The sequence below is a fragment of the Equus quagga genome, chromosome 3, assembly GCF_021613505.1.
Source record: "Equus quagga isolate Etosha38 chromosome 3, UCLA_HA_Equagga_1.0, whole genome shotgun sequence".
Taxonomy (NCBI): domain Eukaryota; kingdom Metazoa; phylum Chordata; class Mammalia; order Perissodactyla; family Equidae; genus Equus; species Equus quagga.
Genome location: NC_060269.1, coordinates 100360512 through 100383518, shown reverse-complemented (window position 1 = coordinate 100383518; position 23007 = coordinate 100360512). Strand labels below are relative to the sequence as shown.

At 38.4% G+C, this 23007-nt stretch overlaps 2 protein-coding genes across 4 annotated transcripts in view; one reads left to right on the top strand and one right to left on the bottom strand.

The window, feature by feature from the left end:
- JCHAIN (joining chain of multimeric IgA and IgM) overlaps positions 1 to 23007 on the bottom strand; it is a 45325-nt gene that overhangs the window by 18628 nt on the left and 3690 nt on the right. The window contains exon 1 of one of the 3 annotated variants that reach the window (XM_046655921.1): positions 13410 to 13448. The exons of the other annotated variants lie outside the window; for them this stretch is intronic. Within the exon in view, the coding sequence (XP_046511877.1) occupies positions 13410 to 13445 (36 nt within the window). The 5' untranslated portion in view covers positions 13446 to 13448. Of the gene's footprint in view, positions 1 to 13409; positions 13449 to 23007 lie in introns of those variants that run through there. 3 annotated transcript variants of the gene reach the window in all.
- On the top strand, positions 13706 to 15422 carry UTP3 (UTP3 small subunit processome component). The gene has a single exon (XM_046655920.1). The coding sequence runs from the start codon at positions 13927 to 13929 to the stop codon at positions 15358 to 15360; it is 1434 nt and encodes a 477-aa protein (XP_046511876.1). The 5' UTR covers positions 13706 to 13926; the 3' UTR covers positions 15361 to 15422.

Below are 23007 nucleotides of genomic sequence, written 5' to 3'. Positions count from 1 at the left end.
CTAAAGTCCTTGATGTGAAAGGCCATTTATTCCTCCCCACTAAGATCCTGGCTGGGTTGCTCTGGACTTCCCAAAATTCCTGTGGAGCGCTCTCTCTCCAATCCCACAAGAGCAGACGTAACTTACCAAGAATCATTATCAACAAAAGTTTAAAAGTATGCTTAATAATGTTAAGGAGAATACAAGCAATTACAACCGTGTTTGCAATGGTTTATTTCTTAAACTGAGTAGTAGTGTATGAGTGTTTGTTATATCATCCTTTGCAACATGTATATTCATAATAAATTAAAACAAATTAAGAGTCATTATCAAAAAAAAGACTAAATATCACTCCAAACAACGCATGCCTATCCCTCCCCTTTCAGAATTGTAATCTTGGATCTGTTTTGTAATTGAAGAACTAAGTAATGGCCCCACATTTTGCATACTATTACAGGTTAAGCAAATGCTTAGTATTAAGTGCAGAATTAAGAATACTAAATTTTATTTCTGAAATTAAACTCCTAATTTTTAAAAGAATATACAAATGCATTCTACACAATTTTACTTTTGTGCAAATTATTTTGTGCTCCTTTCTGTCAACTGCATATTTTATATACCAATTTCCAAAAATTGATATAGAACACATTTTAACCATTGAAATAGTTATGTAATATTCCATCATGCTGATATACCATAGTTTGCAATAAAGTCTACCACCCAATTTGGGGTTACTCCATTTATTATTATATCAAAAACCATATTTCAACAAATTTATGTTGCAGGCCTAACATGTGTGTGACATGTTGTCCCCTTGATGCTGAGATACAGATGATCATGACCAACCAGGTCCTGCTTTCCCAAAGATTATACTCTAGTGGGGAAGACAGATAAGAAAAATAAAATAAATACAATAATCAGTTTGTGATAAATGCCATGAAAGAAACATGCAAAGTAGTGTGATAGGAAGCACGTAGGGTAGGGATGATGTAGTCTACTTTAGAACACATAACCAGGAAAGGTCCCCTCTGAGGAGGTAACATCTAGGCTGAAACAGGAGCAAATGAGGAGCCCGTACTAGCTTTCTGTGCTGCCATTACAAGTTACCACAAATTGAGTGGCTTAAACCAACACAAATGTATTACCTCACAGTTCTGTATCTTGGAAGTCTGGGTAGGCTAAGCTAACTCCTCTGCTCCAGTTTCTTAATGTGGAAACCAAGGTGTCAGCCAGCCTTGCTCTTATCTTGCAGCTGGCAGAGAATCTACTTCCAAGCTCATTCAGGTTGTTGGCAGAATTCAGTCCCTTGCACTTTTAGGGCTGAGGTCCCCACTGCCTTGCCTGCTGTCAGCTGGAGGTTGTTCTCAGCTTCTAGGTGCTAACAGCATTCCCTGGCTAGTGGCCCAGTTGACCTTCAAAGCTAATGGTTGGTCAAGCCCTGCTCATGCTTCAAATCTCCCTGATCTCTGCTTTTGCCTCATCTCTCCTGCTTCCAGGTAGAGAAAGTTCTCTGCTTTTAAGGGCTCATGTGACTACTTTGGCCCATCCAGATAATCGAGGATAATCTCCCCGTTTTAAGGCCCATATCCTAATCACGTCTCTGTCGCTATGTAACAGTAACATATTTACAGGTTCTAGGGATTGGGGCATGCACATTTTTGGAGGAACAATATTCTGCCTACCACAGAGTCACACAAACTGTGTTCCAAGAAGAAACGAAACAGCACGTAAAAGGCCCAAGATGGAAAAGAGCTTGGCCTGCACAGGACTGCCGCAGATGAAGGGGACCACCATAGTAGATGATGCCATGCACTTCTTTATGAGAGTAACTTTTTTTTCCCATTTGAATTGTACAAGATTCTAATCTACTTTGAATTTTAGAATCAATCTTACTTATTCTAAAGGTAAAGGTGGAGTATAGGCCTCCTAACTTCCAGTCCCTTTCACTTCGTCCAAAACCAAAAGCCATTAATATTATTTTTTTCACATCTCTATGGAGACGTTTCTTCTAATTGTTATTTTTAACCCTATTTTTAACGTTTTGGTTCTTGCATGCAGAATTCTTCAAATATTGATCTGTATCCAATCACACTATATGTAAAATTATATTTTGATATCAAGAGGCAAAAGATAAATTTAAAAAGAACTCAAAACATGAGGGAAAAATTGCACCCCAAATTCTTCTTAAAAATTAAAAAAATTAAGACAAAAACCTAAATTCTCTTTTTTTCCAATGGCTTTCCACATAGACTTTTAGGGTAGTGTCTTGTGGTTAAATGTTTACAAGGAGAAATGCACCTGTGCTGTGGTCTGGTTTTAAATAAACTTGCACCTGCAGGGGCTTTTCGTAGAACTCCTACTTGGGATAGTGCATGTCAGTTGTCTGAGCATCACGAGAGCTCTTTCCCCTCACCACACTACCTTCTGGGCATGTCCTAATTTACAAACAACCTATTTCCAAAAATTCATTTGAACAACTGTTTAGACTCACGATAATTTCTCTAGAAATACCATAATAATCAAGGATCCCAGGAAACCCCTCAAACAACAATATACTCCTTTCAATTTATTAACTCCAGGGGTCTGTTCCCTCACTGCTTTAAGGAAATTCTCGTCTATTTTCAGGGGGAGGTTTCTGCTCTGATCAAATATGTCTGCTTTCTTTTTCCTGTATATGATTTGCTAACTCCTGTTTCAGAATCTTTTTTTACTCTCTCATTTTCCTCATCATAAATTTCTTTTTCCTTTCTGCCAACCCTTGTCAAAAATCCTAAAAACCTTTACAACAAATTCTAGTAAGTCTTCCCTGCTTAACATCATCCCATTGTGTTCACTCCAATACTCTGCTCCTTCATTGTTAATAAATTCATCTAATCTCTCTGTATATCATTTTACATGAATTGACATATTACTTTACATTTTGATCACTTTTCTTCATATGTGTATCATTTATCTCTTATACTAAATTAATGCTTTCTAGATGCAGAGAGGGGTTCATAAACAGCAGTATCAGTTGCACCCAAAAAGAGGATATGAGGAAACACCAAAGGGGAACTATAAATAGTTAGGAAAATGGATGCGAAAATAACACTTTTCTCATTCTAACTCTTCCATTCAGAGTTTTTACATCATACATAAGTGCCATACTAAGTCTGTTTTCCCCAATAATGAGAAAGAATAAATCCATAGTTGAGAATATCCAATTACTCGAAAAATATCTGATGCATTCTTTTAAGACAATCATAGTAATTCTTTTGTATCTCTTTTCAGAGTTTCCAATAACTTGCTTTGGCCCAAAAGATGTGCAAAAATTGCTTATTTCCTAACTAACTTTGCAATATTATAGTTATAAATGTATCTTGTATTCTAATAATCTATAATATCTAAAATGATGTAATACTTTACACTGTAAAGACATGTCTTTCAGAGACACATCTACTCCATCCACCATCTTCCTATTGAATGAAGAGCAAAGGCTCCGGAGTCAGCTTGCCTGGGTTCAAATAGGGTTTTGGTAAGTTGTTTAACCTCTCTCTCCCTCCGTTTCATCTACAAAATGAGCATGACTATAGTACACACATCTTAAGATTGATGAGAATTAATAAATGTAAAGAACCTGGAACACGGCTGTGACATATAAACACTCAATAATTTTATCATCTATTACTATCATTCTTTTAAACATTGAAAAAAGATAGCATCTTCTTTCATACTGACATAAATAATAGCTAAGCTATTATAGTGGCCCATCGAAGAAGTCCACATCGTAATTCTCAGAACCTGTGTATATGTTACATAACATGACAAGGGGGGATGTAGGTTGCAGACGGAATTAAGGTTACTAATCAGCTGACCTTCAGATGGGGAGGTAATCCTGGATTATCCAGTGGGTCTGATGTAATCATAAGCGTCCTTATAAGAGAAAGAGGGAGGCAGGAGAGTTCCTGCACTGCTGGCTTTGAAGTTGAAGGAAAGGACCATGAGTCAGGGAATGCAGGCAGCATTTAGAAGCTAGAAAAATCAAGAAAATGGATTCTGCCCTAGAGCCTCCAGAAGGAGCACAGCTCTGCTGACACTTCAATTTTAGCCCAATGACACCATGTCAGATTTACAAAATTGAAAGGATAATAAATTTGTATTGTTATAAGCCCCTACATTTGTGGTAATCTATTACAGCATCAATAGGAAATTAATGCAGCTATTTTTTTGATTCATAATTTCCTTGTATAAGTGGGGCAACCATGTGTTTTTATTTAAAAGAATTTCTCTTTAAGACACTGCAATAAAGTTGCCATTATAGCAAATATGTATATGTTGTCTATAAGGCTACTTACCTGGACCTTAATTCAAATGGTCATTCATTCATTTATTTTTTCTTTCAACAAATATCTACCGGCATCTATTCTATGTGGCAGGGATACAAGTGAACAAGATAGGTGTGACCTTTGATCAGATGGGTTTACAGTCTATTGGGTAATGATAACATATAGTTACATGACGACAAAGTACAATGTGCCACAGGAGCACAGATGTTGGGGGGGAGAGGTAGGCAGGGTCAAAGAAAGCTTCCTAGGGGAAGTAATGTCTATGCTGAGATGGAAAAAAGAGTAGAAGTCAGGCAAACAAAGTTGAATACGGTCTTGGAGAGAATATAATATCAACAATTTGGAGTTGAGAGAAAACATGACTATTTGAGGAAGTGAAAGTTCAATATTGCAATATGAGTTCAGAGACCATATATTTTATGTTTCAACACACCTATCCTTAAGCATCTAGTACAGTGCTGTGCAAAATTAAAATATTTTACATGGATGTAAATTTGGCATTATTATATGATACAGTTGTAGGGTAGTGATTTTGTATAGATAACTATAATATTATTCTAGATTATTAAATATCTTCATTCAGTTCAGTTCCTAAGCAACATGAAACAAGTTTTCAAATATGATATCAGAATATTATCAGTGATTTACATTTACATGAAAGGAAACACTTAAGTATATGTTCACTGTTAAATACTGTATAATAAAACATTAATTGTAGTATTTAACAATCACAGTGTGAAGTAATGCCCTGATATGCCAATCAGTGTAGACAAAAATAAGTTAAAGAAAATAAATAGTAAATAAACAATTTTACCATAATCACAGAAGCAAAAAAGAAAAAATAAATCTGCCCAAAGTTAGTCAATGAAAGAACAATAGAACGATCTCTGAACGATATCCTCTCATTACACTTTATGATTATTTGCCCATATTCTGAGTGTACCTACTACATTCATGCTTTCCCAGGCCCCGAAACAAAACTGTAGAGATGCCATATGGCTGGTGCCTTCTGATCCTCCTATTTTTCTACCCTTCTATTGGTTGAAGTTGATACCATATCTCTGAGTAATCATAGTCTATCAACCTGAGGGTCCAAGTATTTTCCAATACACATTGAAACAGAAATGCATGCCTCTTGGCCCTGTAAGTTTTTCACTAGTGATAAAATATAGACTAGAAAACAGCATAACACAACGATTCAGAAAAACAACTTCAGAGTAAGACAGACTTGTATTTAACCACCAGTTACAGAACTTTGGGCAAATTACTTCACATTTTTGAACCTCATCTATGAAAAGAGGATAATAACAGCACCTGCCTCACAGATATAATGTGAGAATTAAATAAGATAATGTACTTAAAATGTCTAGCATGGTGCCTGATACACAATTAGTATCTCCCAATATATTCAATTTATTGACATTAGCAAGTGGAGAAAGCCCAGACATGATAAAATTGTGAGTTGAGCACACATATAGCTCATTTATCAGTCCCAACCTTTTTCTTTCTTTCTTTCTTTTTTTTTTTTGCTAAGGAAGATTCACCCTGAGCAAACATCTATTGCCAATCTTCCTCTTTTTGGTTGAGGAAGAGTTGCTCTGAGCTAACATCTATGCTAATCTCCCTCTATTTTGTATGTGGGTCGCCGCCAAAGCATGGCTGCCAGGGAGTGAGTAAGTCCATGCCAGGGAACTGAACCCAGGCCGCCGAGCATGCTGAACTTAACCACTAGGCCATGGGGCCAGTCTCAACCCAAACCTCTTAAATTTGACACTTGATGATAGATAGTCCTATACCTGTAGTGGCAGGCAGGTAGTATATCCTTCTGGTCTACTAGTTCACAAGTGCCAGCTACTTAAGTAAAAACAACCCAAAACCTTGTTTTGTTTGTTTTTAGTTAAATATCAAATACAATCCTATGTTCCAACTGAACGTGGAAGACCCTCAAATCTCTTTCTCTAGTTCATATTTTTCTGCCAAACTTCAGACCCACATATCCTACTGTCCGGAAGACATTCGACACTTGAACCTCTTCACAGACACCTCAAATGCAGCATGTTCAAAACTTATTTTCCCCTGTTAGAACTCTGCTAACCTCTTTCCTCCTGAGTTTTCTCTCTTAGTGGAGGTACCATCATCCTATCAGTTGACCAAAAAAACCTGGGAATCACTGTAACTCCTCAACCCTCATACTTAATCAGATACTAAGTCCTATCACACCATCTTCTAAATAGCTCTTATTGTCTACTTTTTATATCCTTATCCCCAGGGCCCTAGTATAGACACTAAAATTCATCACCTAGATGACTGTAACAGCCTCACACTAGCTTCCTACCTGTAATCTTATCTCTTTCCATCAATTCTCTAATAGTGCCCTGTTTAAAATTCTCTAATGGTTCCCCTTTGCTCTTAGCATAAAGTCCGTTATTTCTTAATACCAAAAATAGATATAGATCAATGTCACATTTACAGACAGCTTATTAAATTCTTAGGTTGTTTTACTAACTTCTAATACCTTATTGAAATTTAACAGAGCTCAATTTAACTCTCATTATTTGATTAGCTATTTATCATTACTTACTATATATAAGTAAATGTATTAGATATTGCAAGGGTTACAGAGATGAATGGTGATATATCTGTCAGAAAAGATAAGACAAGTATATAAATAGTCTTAACACAACAGAGAAAAGTGTTTAAAAATCTTAACATAGGAAGAGTTAAAGGGCTATTAGATGCCAATGGAAGGAAGCATATCAGAGAACACAGCCTGAAGAAGATAGGATTTTAGCTGGTCCTTGAAGACCATCTAAGAATTGAGATGCAGGGCAGCCTAGGCAAAGGCCAAGAGAAAGAAATCTCAAAAAGAGGAAAAAAGAAACTTGAGTATTTTAGTTTGGCTAGAACGTAGGATTCCTCAAGGAAAGTAGTAGGAAAGCAGCTGGAAACACAAATTGGGGCCAGATAAAGGCAGGCCCTGAATATAGGCTAAGAGCTAAGGATTTCATGCTACAGAGAATGAAGGATAAGTGAAGAAAAAAGTTTTATATTAAGTATGTTTCAAAAGACCTTCACCATCAAAGCTACAATTATCATTGAATCAATAGTTAATATATAAACAATTGTATCTATAAGGTTTCTCATGACAAGAAAAAATAAAAAGGAATTAAAATAAAGTGCAGAAAATAATTACAGTATTTGGTTGGATAAGAGTTTGGAAGGGAAAGCCATGTCACAATTTCATTAAATTCTTCATTTTGTAATTAAAGCTACCAAACCAAGTCATTTTTAATTAGAAGCTATATTTCAATAGAAGTTCTATATTTTACTTCTAAATCACTTTTAGGATTTCTATGTCTTTAAATAGACACAGACTTTAGTTGCAAAAAGAATCTGTAACCTCCTGGTTTCAGAGTAAGTGGTTTCTCACAGAAATGAAAGCAGATGGCAACTATACTTAACCTCTTACATTTTCCTTCTTACACCTAAAAATAATCCTTTCTTTTTTTGCACCCAAAAATAGTTCAAGGAGTTTCTGTGATTATATTAAATTATCTAAATAAGTTGATAAGTAACACTGAGATACATTTTCCCATTATTACTCTCAAATCAAATTATTTTTACTATTACTATTTCTCTGAGCATTGAAAAAAAAAATGCTGCTGCTTTGACAACTTCAGTCATCACAACCTAGTCTGTGACACTGGGATTAAAAAGTAAATATGCATTTAACTATTAGCTTAAGTTCACAAAAGCCATTTATTAAACATTTCATCTTTAAATGTTACTTTTAAACTAAAAAAAAAAAAAAAAAGAGCCTGTGCTGATGAATAGAGAAGCACAAAAGACACTGCAATTCATTGTTAAAGGCTGCTATTTTGATATGCTGACACTGAGTATAGAAACATATTTACTCAAGTACTGACCTAGACTCTAGGGATTTCAAAATGATTACTTGGATCCAGACTTAATGGTGCTCATAGACTTGGCGGAGGGAAAGCAGTAAGTATAAATAGAGATACGTTATGAAACACAATGGAAGTGCAAAAAGAAGTTCTGCACCCTGTCTGAAGAGGCCAGGAAAGGCTTTTAAGGTGACATTTAAAATTAGTCTTCAAAGGATGAACAAGAGTTCTGTAGAAAGTACAGAAGAAACAACATGTGGAAAGGAAAAGAGGCAAGAATGAGCAAAGCCTGCACGAGGTTCAGAGGAACCTTGTAGATACAATTATTTATATATTAACTATTGATTCAATGATAATTATAGCTTTGATGGTGCAGGTCTTTTGAAACACGGTACACGTAAAATTTTTCTCTGAAGCCAGCTTTCATTCTCTGTAGAATAAAGGCTTTAGCTCTTAGCCTAATATATTTAATATATGTATATATATGTGTGTATATACATATATGTATGTGTGTGTGTGTATATACATATATACGTAAGTGTATGCCACACATGGTGGCAGTGAGAGTGTGGTAAGGTGTAAAATTTAAGATAAGGCAGGAGTCAGGTCATAAGGAATATTAACTTGATCCTAAAGATGCTGGGAAGCTTTTAAAAGACTTTAAGTTAGAGACCTATATGGTCATTTTTTTGTCTGCTTATTTGTTTTTCAATTGAACCTCAGATGCCAACAGTTAACTATTCTCCTCAGTTCCTGGCATATTATGATTATTGGTCCATGGAAGGTTCTCTGCTATTCCTTCTAATCTCCAAGCTTCATCTCATTCTTTGCCCCTCCAATGTATTTAATATACATTATTTCGTTTGTATATGTTCTTACAAAATGTCTATTATTGTGTTGTTGTGCATGCATTTCTAATTTATGTAAATAGTACTGTATTACATATCCCTTTTTTTAACTTTTTTCCCTAAGCACATTGTTTTTAAGATTCATTCACGTTGCTATGTGGATATATAATCCACTGTTTCCAATTACTGTGTAGTTAAGATGACCATATAATTTATCATCTAAATCATGAGAGTAAAAGGGGGTGCTTTTAATAATTACCCTAGAATAACAGGTTAAATAGGGCTGTACTAGGCAAACCAAGATGCATGGTCACTCTCTTCTCCTAAATTCCATGCTGTTCATCCATGACATTTTACTGATCTGCTTTTCCAGAGATGGGCATCCAAGTTGCTATTAATAATACTTTTTCAAACAGCCTCCTACAGGTCCCATTATGGACCTGTATGAGAATTCGTTAGCCAAAAAGATGTCTGTAATGATTTGTAAATTTCTGACATAAGTAATTGTGGGAACACTGAAAAGATGAGCAAAGAGACAGAGGAGGAAACTGCAAACCAATGTTTGGAGACTAGAGTGGCAGAGGACTTAAGTTATTATGGAAGGTTTTAGTGGAAAGGTAATGAAAGGTGTTGGCTGAAAAGGTTGCTTTGAGGCAAAACTGTGGGAGGGCCATGTATGTTGTGAACTTTATCTTAATAGTAACTGAGAGTCACTGAAAGTTTTTGAATGAGGGTATGAGATGATGGAAATGGTATTCTAGGAAGATGTATCTGATGATGCTGAATCAAATGTACAGCAGAGACTGGAAATGAGGGGACCTATTAAGGGAATATTTGAAAGCCAGGATAGTAACATAGTTAGCTTTAGTAGAATGTGGGTTCTGAAGCCAGACTGTCTGGGTTCAAATCTAGTTCCACCATTTACTAGCCTTATGACCTTATTTAAGGCCCACGTGTCTCAGTTTCCTAAATTAGAGATTACTATAGTACCTCTGTCATAGGGTTGAATGTCAAGAGCTTCTAACAGTACCTGGCACATAATAACCACTCTCAATATTATCTGTTATTATTATTGCTGCAATAGTCTGGGAAGAAATTGAGATCAGTTTATGCTAATCTGGTGATAGAATACCTTTGACACCCAGAACTCATGGCCTGAAGAAAGTATCCTAATATCACTTAGTGTATCATTCACAAACTCCCATCTTCCTACCCTTTAGAATAAGACAAAAAGGGTATTCTTAAAAAAACACCTGTTGGCCCACATGATGTGTAGCTTCCTGACTCTCGAGCCAGGCATCTTAATAATGTAAGGAAGCTTCAAGTTGATGACAAATTATAGTTGCCATACATATAATGGTTAAACGTCAAGTTTTATTTAATATTTGTTCATTTTCTCTGGGGACTCAATGTTTTTCTTTTTAATTGGCATAGGTTTAGGATATAATAAAGCCGTTAATGTGTCTTTTCAGCAACACAAATTTTTTACGAAAGAAATTTCCTCACCTAAGTGGTAAATAATTCTAAGATTAGGCTATGGGAGCTGCTGGAATTGAAGAACTGACTTCTGAACTATTCTTTATCACAAAGATATGTTAGAATGTTAGGACACAACCTTCTCTGAATATATACTGGATATTGCAACTCTATTCTAAATAGTTCAGAAATGTAATATTTAGTATAAACTAATATTAGAGCAATCTGATCATTCCCATTAAAACTGTCCAAAATAGGGACTGGCCCCATGGCCTAGTGGTTAAGTTCGGTTTGCTCCACTTTGGTGGCCTAGGTTTGGTTCCCAGGCACGGACCTCCACCACTCATCGATGGCCATGCTGTGGTGGCAACTCACATACAAAAAAGAGGAAGATTGGCACAGATGTTAGCTCAGGGCCAACCTTCCTCAGCCACAAAAATATATCTGAAATATTTTTCTAACTTCTCTGTAAAAATACATGTATTTTGGTCCTTAAGTATGACTCTTAAGTTCTCAAATAATTTGCAATGAAAATGAAAAGAAAAATTGGGATTTATGTCCTTCATAAAACATTTCGATAAAATGAAAATTTAATACATTTAAAGCAATGATATAATCACAGTCTAAGCTTAGATGCAACATTCTTTAAGCAGTATTTCCAAATAACAATAAAACAGGTGATCTCTCACGCCTCTGATCTCTTACAGCACTGGGTTCACATCACACACTGTCCTGTATTCTAGTAATCTGTAGGCATATCTTCTTTTCTACATGATTATTAGCTCCTAGAGGGGAGAGACTGTGGCAAGTTCACCTTTGGATCTACTACAGTATGTAGCATTCTGCTACAGTTAATAAGCAATTAATATTTGCAGAATAACAAAATCTATTAAAATTTACATTAAAAAATTAATTCTGTGCTTACCATCAGGAAAGTTTTTTTTTCCCTGAGGAAGATTTTCCCTAAGCTAACATCTGTTGCCAATCTTCCTCTTTTTGCTTGAGGAAGACTCGCCCTGAGCTAACATCTGTGCCAATCTTCCTCTGTTTTGTATGTGGGCCAACGAGTGGTGTAGGTCTGCACCCAGAAACCAAACGTGGGCCGCAGAAGTGGAGTGCGTGGAACTTAACCACTAGGCAACCAGGCCGGACCAGGAAAGATTTTTATCCACACATTTTTTATCCATTAAATTGTATTTCCTAAAATCTTCTACAGGTTTTTAAATGCTTAAGATAACTTTTAGCACTTTGAAAACATTTAGTTCAAAATATCACTTTTCTAAAAATTTGTATTATTTTTCTTAATGTAATGGCACTAAACTTTCTGAAGGAAATTGTATGTCACCATTAATTTTAGCAACATATTAAAAGTTCAGCTTCCAACTACCTACATTTGAAGGTATTGTAATACCTATCATATGAAATGAATATGAACCTATGAGGTGTAACATAATATGAAAACTTAAATCTTGAATTACTCTAAGATTGTAGGGCAGTCCTTTCATACTTCTGGCCCTAGTAATACTTCTGAAGACAAGTTTGACTAGTTCTTCCCTTATTACTACCCTCTTCCTCAAATACTTTAATCCCTGCCCTTGGTGTCTTTCATCCACCCAGCATAACCTGCTCCCTGGAAAATGTCTGAAACTCATTCACATTGAAGAGGCAAAGGACTGATAACAGCCCAATGTGAAAGCCTGGTGTGGGAGCCCTGTCCCTGGTGTCTGTGCTGGATTTGCTAAAGTAATCTCCCCAAGTCCCATTTCCACACGTATAAAATGAAAGTGGTTGCAACTAATGATTCCTAAAATCCATTCCAGCTCAGGTTATCTACCTTAGGGATGTCTGCAGTCTTATGCATCATTCATTCATTCCGTTTATGTAGCACCTGATACAGACAGGTAATCAAATACTGTAAGTTCAATACTTATTCTTTAAATAAATATTGATTGAACACTTATTCTGTGCCACTTACTGTACTGGGTGCGTGCAATACTAGTTGTAGAGATCTACTAGGTCATACACAGAACTGAGGAACAGACAACGAAAGGAGTTAAAGAAGAGATCAAAGAGGTGATGCTTAGGCTGTCTCTTCAATACAGTAATTTCCCAAGTTGGAGCACAGTACTTTTTACTCTGCTTTTTACTGGAGTACTTTTTACTGGAACATTGCCCTTTTTAACGGAGGGCAATGGCGTGTACAAAGGCAGCAATGTAAAACGCACGTTGAGTGTTTTCAGCAGCTGAAGGCTGGGTAACAGGACGAGTGTTCACAGTACTTCTCCCAACTATAACTTGGCATGTTTTGAGTGATTACTTGATTAATGCGCGTCCCCCCTAAACCACAAGTTACACGGGTTGCGGGTACAGCACCTGCTTCTGCCCACCCTTGTTCTCCCAGAGCCTAACACCCTGCCTCGTGCTTATTAAACGTAAAAGAATTAATAAAGGGTCCGCCCCTGAAATTAAAAAAATGGGTCTTTTCCAAAATACCTTGAAGAACGAACCTTTTCCACCAAAACTAAGAGAAACTGCGGTGCCTTCTGCAGCCACCTTGAGTTCCTGGGAAAGAGTCAAACCCTAGCGCGGGGCTCTGCCTTCCCACCGCCACTGCTCAGGGACACAAACACCCCTGGGGTCACCAAGGCCCAAGGGCAGGGAGCTGGAGCTGACATCGCCCCGAAGCCTGGCCTGCCCTCCCGCCCGGACGCCGCCGCCGGGATGCCCGAGTCCAGCGGCGCCGCCGCCGTCTCGGGCTATGGTGCACAGAAATGTACTATCCGGAAGCTGCAGAGAGAAAAGCAACCTGTTTTGACCTCCCGACTGACAGGTGAAAAAGAGAAAAGAATTCCAGTAACCAGGAAAATCCTATACACCTGCACTCGGATTCCGGTCGGAAGAGCCCAGGACATGCGCAGTACAGCTCACTGAACTCCCCGGTGCCTCTCTTTGACGTAGACGTAGAGCGCCCTCTACTGGCCCCTGCGACCTCGGCTTGAGCGTCCCTCACGATCACGCCCCCAGCCACGCCCAGACTCGCGAGAGTAAGAACAGAAATCTCATTATAGGCCTCTACGGAACGGAACTTCCTATATCTGTTGTTCCTACACGGAGAGATTTTCATTCACCGGAATCGACTGGCGTTAAAGGGCGAACCGAAAAGGGAGGTGCTTTCAACGTGACTCGGCCTGCGGAAACGAGCGGAAGTCCCGGTTCACACGCCACACGCAGAGCATCTTGGGGGCCGGAAGAAGGTGGAAACTCCTGCGGCGGACCAGAGCGCCCGCTAACTCGCGTGGTTGTGAGAGTCTGTTGCTGGAGCGCGTGGCTCGTGCGCAGAGGTCAGAGGTGGCCGAAAGCCCGACGTCGGTGTAGAACCTGAGACCGCGAGTGATGGTGGGGAGGTCCCGGCGGCGCGAAGCGGCCAAGTGGGCAGCCGTGCGCGCCAAGGCAGGTCGTGGCCCAGCGGACGAAAATGAAGACGACTTAGAATTGCCACCATCACCGGGGGACTCCAGCTACTACCAAGATAAGGTAGATGATTTCCATGAGGCCCGATCTAGGGCCGTCTTGGCTAAGGGCTGGAGCGAAGTAGAGAGTGGGGACGAGGAGGAGGATGGCGAGGAGGAGGAGGAGGTGCTAGCCCTAGATGTTGCCGATGAGGACGACGAAGATGGAGAGAGTGAGGGGGATGAGGAGGATGACGATGATGATGGTGGGAGCTCCGTGCAGAGTGAGGCTGAGGCCTCTGTGGATCCCAGCCTGTCTTGGGGTCAGAGGAAAAAACTTTACTATGACACGGACTATGGTTCCAAGTCCCGAGGCCGGCAGAGTCAGCAAGAAGTAGAGGAGGAGGAAAGAGAGGAGGAAGAGGAGGCACAGCTGATTCAGCGGCGCCTAGCCCAGGCCCTGCAAGAGGACGATTTTGGCGTCACCTGGGTGGAGGCCTTTGCAAAACCGGTGTCTCAGGTAGATGAGGCTGAGACACGGGTTGTGAAGGATTTGGCGAAAGTTTCAGTGAAAGAGAAGCTAAAGATGCTGCGGAAGGAATCACCAGAGCTCCTGGAGTTGATAGAAGACCTGAAAGTTAAGTTGACAGAGGTGAAGGATGAGCTGGAGCCATTGCTACAGTTGGTGGAGCAAGGGATCATTCCACCTGGAAAAGGAAGCCAATACCTCAGGACCAAGTACAACCTCTATTTGAACTACTGCTCCAACATCAGTTTTTATTTGATCCTGAAAGCTAGGAGAGTCCCTGCACATGGACATCCTGTCATTGAAAGGCTTGTTACCTACCGGAATTTGATCAACAAGCTGTCAGTTGTGGATCAGAAGCTGTCTTCTGAGATTCGTCATCTGCTCACACTTAAGGATGAGGCTGGAAAGAAAGAACTGAATCTGAAAGCAAAATCCATCAAGGCCAAACCAAAATCTGTTTCAGAGACGACTGCTGCTGCTGCCTCTGCTGTTACAGATCTTTCTGATGATTCTGATTTTGAGGAGAAAGCTGTGCTGAAATACTATAAAGAAACAGAAGACAGGCAAAACTTGAAGAGAAAGAAAGAAGAAAGTAGTACTGAAGAACAGGCTCTTGAAGATCCAAATGCAAAGAGAGCCATTACCTATCAGATTGCTAAAAATAGGGGACTTACACCCAGGAGAAAGAAGATTGATCGCAATCCCAGAGTGAAACACCGGGAGAAGTTCAGAAGAGCCAAAATTCGCAGAAGAGGCCAGGTTCGTGAAGTTCGTAGAGAAGAGCAGCGCTACAGTGGTGAACTGTCTGGCATTCGTGCAGGAGTTAAAAAGAGCATTAAGCTTAAATAAAGTTTTTGCTTAGCTTAAGTTTTTTGGCAATAATTTTAGATAAATAAATTTTTTACTTTTAACTGGTGGAGTGATTGTATTAATATATATAATACCTAACCATAAATTTTAAAAAGTTTTGTCAAAAGGGAAACTTGTTTGGGTTATTGCTCTATATGTCCTTTATGTTAAGGTCATACTAAGCAGTGTGTGAGGAATGTGAAGGTGGTCAGCAAAAGAGATGTTGAAAAAAGTTCTCCCCTTATTCTGTCAAGTAGTAGCTTAGGAAAATTTCACACTAGTTGTGAAGCCACAGTCAAATGTAGAACTCTTTTATAATTTTTCAGGTAAAGTGAAGAGAATGCACCTTTGGCAGTCATGTTATTTTTAAGATAGCCTTAAAATAGTTCTGACATATTTCATTTACCTAAGTATAATTCTTGAGCAGGATGTTTGTTAATAAATAGATTTAATGTTAACTCAAGGATTTTGTACGTTTTTTGTGGTAAAAGCTTAGGAATGCAGAGGAACTTTGCTTAAAAGTAGAAGGAGATATGTCTTAATTACATTAATCATGAATATTTTCTAACAGTCCTTAATGTGGTAAATAAGATAAAAATTCCACTTCCCCTTCTGTACTAGTGACTGGTAGTGGTTGCTGTTTGTACCCTCCACTTTGCTGAAAATTTGGTATGATTACTAGTAGGTAAGTGACAACTTCAAGTAGTAACAAAGTTTAGTTACTCTGGTCTTTACTGTAGGAGAGAGGTGCTGAGATAGTAAACTTAAAAATACTTAGGAAGATGCCAGGGGAGAAGATGAGAGGACTAGTGAAGGAAAGCACAAAAGATGTCTTAAAAGATGTCGTAACTGTGTCACTGTTGGTTAAACATTGTGCTAGCTGCTAGAGATGCAGAGATGATCAATGGTTAATATTTATTAAACACTTGCCGTCTACCAGGTGTGCATCACCTCATTTAATCTTTACAGTAACTTTGTGAGGCGGTACTCTTGTCTCTGTATCACTAATGAGGATGCTGAAATTCCGGGAGGTTAAATTTCTAAAGGACACGTTCTTGGGATTTGGACCCAAGCCAGCTGAATTTGAGCTTTGTTCTCTTAACCTCTGGCTTACGGCTGCTTGAGAGTAGCACACATATCAAATTATTTTATCTTTTGTTTTCTTATAAATAAAAAAGGTGGGGGGCCAGCCCAGTGGCGCAGCAGTTAAGTGCGCACATTACACTTCTCGGTGGCGGGGGCTTCACTGGTTCAGGTGCCGGGTGCAGACATGGCACTGCTTGGCACACCATGCTGTGTGGTAGGCGTCCCACGTATAAAGTAGAGGAAGATGGGCACGGATGTTAGCTCAGGGCCAGGCTTCCTCAGCAAAAAGAGGAGGACTGGCAGTAGTTAGCTCAGGGCTAATCATCCTCAAAAAAAAAAAAGATGGGTTAGAAATAAAATTAACAGTGAGTGCTAAAGTACTTTTGTAAGCACTTTATTTGTACTGATGTCCTTATTCCTCACAACTCTTGTGTGACAAGTTCTAAAAGTGATGACTCTTGTGTGATAAAATAAGTATCCGTATTTTAAAGATGAGGAAACTCTGGCAAACAGAAGTTAAGTAGCTTTCTCAAGGTCATATAGCTATTAAGTGGCAGAGCCAGGATTTCAGCCTAGCCTTTCTGACTTCAGAGCCCTCTCCTATAGGTCTTTTTCTGATATAGTAGGAAAAGTACAGATTTTGGAGTTAATTTACTAGGGTGATTTTCAGTTAACTTCTTGATCTCTAACTCATTTTCTTCCTCTGTATGGTACAATTATTATACTTTACTGGGAGAGGCAATATAACAATGGTTAAGAGCTGTGAGATAATAGAAAAAATATGTTGATTTCTGCCCCTAGTTCCTTGTAAATTCCTACGTGATAAGAGCACTAGGTGCATCTTTGTAATATTTGGTCTTTGACCCAGGTTTCTGACACAGAGGTCCTGAAACCTTGTAAATTCTTAAGTAATAAGAACACTAGGAGCATCTTTGGTTCTGAGGCGTTTCTGGGTGAGCTCCTAAATGGTTCCTGGTTGGGGGCTGGTAACCAAAAAGAGCAAGCCATGATTAGAAGCTTGAAATTTTCAGCCCTATCCCTCAGTCTCCAGAGAGGGGAGAGGCGCTGGAAATGGAATTAATGATTGATCATGCTTACGTGAGGAAGCCTCCAAAAAACCCCTAAAGTATGGGGCTCAGGGAGCTTCCAGGTTGGTGAAGACATCCACACCAGGTGAGTAATGTGTCCCAACTCCATGGGGACAGAAGCTCCTGCGCTCAGGACCTTCCCAGACCTTACCCTGTGTCTCTTCATTTGACTGTTCATCTGTATCCTTTATCGTATCCTTTAATAAACTGGTAAATGTAAATGTTCCCAGGAGTTCTGTGAGCCACTCTAGTAAATTAATTGAACCCACCTGAGAAGGGGGTCGTGGGAAGCTCAGATTTATAGGCAAGGTGTCACCAAGCACAGGTGACAACTTGGACTATCTCCAGGTAGAGTCAGAATTAAGTTAAATTGTAGGACACTGAGCTGGTGTCACAGAATTGCTTGGTGGAGGAAAACCCCCACACATCTGGTGTCAGAAGTGTTCTAAGTCTGGTAGTAGTGTGAAAGTAAAGGAGAAACACAGGAATAAAACTGAGTTCTTCCAATTCAAGGACAGACTAGACTACCCAGGTTCCTAACCCAGCTCCGTCACTTAGTACCTAGGACTTTGGGCAAGTTACTTGATCTCTCTGTTCCTTGGTTTTTTCATCTAAACTGGAGATAGTAGTAGTAGTACCCACCTCATACAGTTATTATGAGGATCAAGTGAATTAATATATGTAAAGCACTTAGAACAATGCCTGTTAGACAATAATCACCTACTAACTGTTGGCTCCTGCTAGATGACTGTGAGACTCTACATCTGGCACATAGGTGCTCAAGGAATTGTAGCTAATAGATAGTGATTCCTATTCATTACAGGAACATAGAGAATAAAGTGTAGTCATTTCTGTAAAATGCTTGAGAAATTAATATCCTAAGTTTGGAAGAAGTGGGGAGCATTGGGCGAGAAAATCTGGGACATGACAAAAAGCAAGGAAATGAAATTAGAGGTTGAAAGTATTTGATGTTCTGTGTCAAATCCTTGCCATAGTAAAAAGTTGTGAGAAAAATATGTTTTAAAGGAAAAAAAACCTTCCATTTCAGGAAAGTAGAAAAAAATTAAGCCTGCTATATACTCCTCCAAATACATCAAATATTCCTTCAAAGACTTCACAACACTTTATAAGTAGTCTTTCTGGAATAGCTAGGATATAGATGGTGCTATCCTATTTTATAAACATAAAAAGTTTTGTTTGATGTAAATTAATAGCAAAAGAAGTAACAAGGAAATTGCTGAACTTAATATTTACATTACCCAAATTTTGTATGTACTTAAACATTTGAGAGCACTGAGATGTGCTGGGTACTATCCTAACATGAATAATAAATCGGTAGCTACTCAATGTGATCATTTTTTATAGAGATTCACTTTGTGAGCTCTGGAGAGTCTCATGGATAAGAGTTCCAATAAACTAGGGGCTGGCCCGGTGGTGCAGCAGTTAAGTGCGCATGCTCCACTTCTCAGTGGCCTGGGGTTCGCCGGTTGGGATCCCAGATGCGGACATGGCACCGCTTGGCATGCCATGCTGTGGTAGGCATCCCACATATAAAGTAGAGGAAGATGGGCACAGATGTTAGCTCAGGGCCCGTCTTCCTCAGCAAAAAGAGGAGGATTGGCAGCAGTTAGCTCAGGGCTAATTTTCCTCAAAAAAAATAAAGAGCACCAATAAACTAGATTACTGGTACCGCGCATAAATACAAAGAAACAGCCTGTTAGTTTTATGTCAGCATGTTAAGCTATTGGCAACTATTGAAAATACTAAATATTAAAGTAGAAGAAAATATCAAATTAGTGATTTACTCTGCCACTAGCCAGCTAACTGGCTTTGGGCTAGTCAATTTCTCTAAGCCACAGTTTCTTACCTATATTCTTATCTATGAAGGAGTTAAATAAACATATCCCTTTAATTTTTGTGTAGAAATAAATTTGCCCATCAGACTTCTAAAACTACCTTAATGGTCAAACGTTTTGACAAACTGGGAAATTACATTTTATGATCTTAAAGATAAAAGATAACTTGAATAAATGTATTCATATATCTGACACAAAATATTTATCTGAGGAATGGCTGAAGATGCTTATTTTTCCTCGCTGGTTGTACGAAGTAAAAGAATTTTAAGTTGATATATTAAAGTAATATAAGTGACCATTACCAAAATAATTCAAGGTGAAAATCGGTATAATTTACATCTCAGGGATGACAATGATGAACTTGTACCACTGTTTGAATAGTAGATGATCCAAAAAAATCATGGAGGATTCAACTAGAGTTCCAAATCATTTAAACTGAATACTGTTGCTTCAGGTAATAAATCAGAGTGTTAAAAATTCTTTTACATATTGATTCTTTTAAAAACGTTTCTATTTTGCCTTTGAAAGTTTAAGCACAAAAACAGTACAGAAAATTTAACACCACCCAAGTCAACAAATGTTAACATGTGTTTTAAATTTTGCTTAGTGTATTTTCTTATGTCAAAAATGTTTAATTTGATGTAGTTATTTTAGCTATGTATTCCAGATATGTTTTCTTGATTCTTTCAGCTATTCATTTGTTAAGAAAAACAATGGGTTTTTTTTACGTTTGCTTTGAAGTAAAGCTTTAAATGATGGTAAATATTAAGAATCAACATTTTTTTAACTATAAAACAAAACAAAAAACCTAGAGGAAACTAATAAAATGGTCTGCCTTAAGAGAAACAATATAGGGTAGCAATTAAGAGCTTGACCACCAGAGCCAGACTGAATTTAAATTCCAGTTTCACACTTAGGATGTGTCTCTGGTCTACTCAACCTACGTCCCGATTTCCTCACATTGAATAATATATGATTTAAATAGTTAAACCATCTAACTTACATTTAGGACAGCACCTAGTAGGTAGTAAGTGCATACTATTAGTTACTATTAACCCATTAAAAAAAAGAACTACTTCACTTGAAAGAGTTAATTTTCTCCTTGGTTCTATCATAATGGTTCTTCAACCAGAATGCCTAAGGATCAGTTGGTAAGTTTAAAAGGCAGATTCCTGGGCCCCACCTCCAAGACTGACTTAGCCGGCCTGGTGTGGACCCAGGGAATCTGTATTTTTAATAGGTACCTCAGATGATGCTGATCCAGACGGTCTATAGAACACACTTTGGGAAACACTACTCTGGGCGCACTGATTTCTGGGTTTCTCTTGGCTAATAACAGACATACGAATGACATTAATTACAAGAATGAAATATGATGTGGTGTTACCATGGGACTACAAAACCTCGAGGGTGAAAAAGCAATGGACCGTGCCCCTAGAATAGTAACATAGGTCTAATCACAACATTTTACATACCACCTCAGTGGGTGCCTGAACTCCGAAGCCAGGAGTCCTTGGACCTCAGTTAGGAAATCTTACATTAGAGGACTGTTCCTTTTACCTTTCAGCATTGCTTCATACGGCCTGTGTTAATACATATATACTAGATCATTTTACTGTGGGTGGGACAGGAATTATCCAAAGTAAGCAGATGACTGAACATAATTTTATTAGCATCTAGAATTTTTTTATATTTAAGTGAGCTCTTTCAGATATACTTAAATTTCTAATCACACCACACTTGAACATATACAAAAAGAGAAATTAATGCCAAATAAATAAGTGTATTCCTTAAACTTCATATTCAGTCCAACTTCTCTGAATCAATTCTATTCAGGGTCACTGACGGCCACAGAATCAAAGAATTTTGATAGGATTTTAGAAAGAGGAAAGAGATTTTTAATAAAAAGGTGCAGTAGGTGAGGTCTGAGAACTACTAGAGGAATAAGTGCATTGTCAAAAAGAGAAACTCAAAGATGTCAACTTTGGGAATAGAAACATTGGTAGAAGAGACAGACACCATTATACTTAGAGCAATTAACTGCTTAGTTAGGATGCTATGGGACCTCAAAAGAGGCATGTACCTCTCTACATACGGTGGGCAGAGACGATCTGTTAGGCTAGAATCTTGGAGGAAGAGTGGGTGTGGCAATAGGAGGAATGCTAAACACGGTAAAGTTTATTCAAAGACAAGAAGGATCAGGCAAGGTAGGAAGATAATATTGGAAAGGTGGGGGATGGGGGTTAGATCATGAAAGACCTTAAGGAGCTTAGATTGTATTCCAGATTTGGAGAAAGCAACAAAGGTTTTTAAGAATCAGTGTGACATAATTAGATCAACCTTCAGAAAAGTAAATTACTCAGTCTAGCTACTGCAGACCAATGGTATTAGAACAGATTAAAAAGAGAGGCAGGAAAACCAGCTAGGAGTCCTTTGCAATAATATAGGCAAGAAATGATGAAGATTTCCAAGAGGAAAATCTAAGGGATAGATTTGAGAGAAATTTAGAAGAGAATTTGAAGAAGAGCCTGAGAATTGGGACTAACTGTGGATAAAATCATAGAAGGTCAGCAAAAGCAAACAGCCAAATTGTTTTAGCAACACTATAAAGCTTTTAAAACTGAGTAGACACAAAACATGGTAAGCTCCTCTAGGGTAGGCCTCTTGAATTCTACTTCACAGGATACACAAGGAATACAATTTTGCTGTTAGATCTTCATAAAAAAGATATAATTGTCAAACCATTAATCAAAATAGTCCCTCAACATGTTTTATTTTCTATTATAAAGTAACACATTCATTACAGACTACTTGCAAATACAGATAATTAGAAAACTGGAAAAAAATCCATATTTCTACCACCCAAAGAAAACTGCCATTGTTTGATCTAGACTAAATATATTGCTTAAGATAAATATATTTCTTAAGAAGGCATTGTACTCTTAAGAGCACTGCATTAAGAGTATTGCTTATATTTCTTAAGGGTATTACAGATACAATAAACATGGAGAGGAGGTATACACTGACTATTTTTGTAATTAATGTTTTGGAAAAATAAGTCATAACAGTCATCAAAACCTACTACATAATTCAAAAGTAAAGACCAGGGGCCAGCCAGGTGGCACAGCAGTTAAGTGTGCACGTTCAGCTTCTGAGGCCCAGAGTTCGCCAGTTCAGATGTGGACATGGTGCCACTTGGCAAGCCATGCTGTGGTAGGCGTCCCACATATAAAGTAGAGGAAGATTGGCACGGATGTTAGCTCAGGGCCAGCCTTCCTCAGCAAAAAGAGGAGGATTGGCAGCAGATGTTAGCTCAGGGCTAATCTTCCTCAAAAAAAAAAAGTAAAGACCAGGGGCCTGCCCATGGTGGAGTGGTTAAGTTTGTGCCCTCCGCCTTGGCCGCCCAGGGTTTCACCAGTTCGGATGCTGGGTGTGGATATGGCACAGCTCATCAGGCCATGCTGAGGCGGCGTCCCACATGTCACAACTCGAATGACCCTTAACTAAAAATATACAACTATCTACTGGGGGGCTTTGGGGAGAAAAAGGGAAAATAAAATCTTTAAGAAAAAAAGTAAAGAACAGTGGACTCTTAAGAGAGCTTTCACACTGAGGCT

What these genes read in the sequence shown, in the direction of transcription:
- UTP3 (XM_046655920.1), top strand. Translation starts at nt 13,927, where the DNA reads ATGGTGGGGAGGTCCCGGCGGCGCGAAGCGGCCAAGTGGGCAGCCGTG.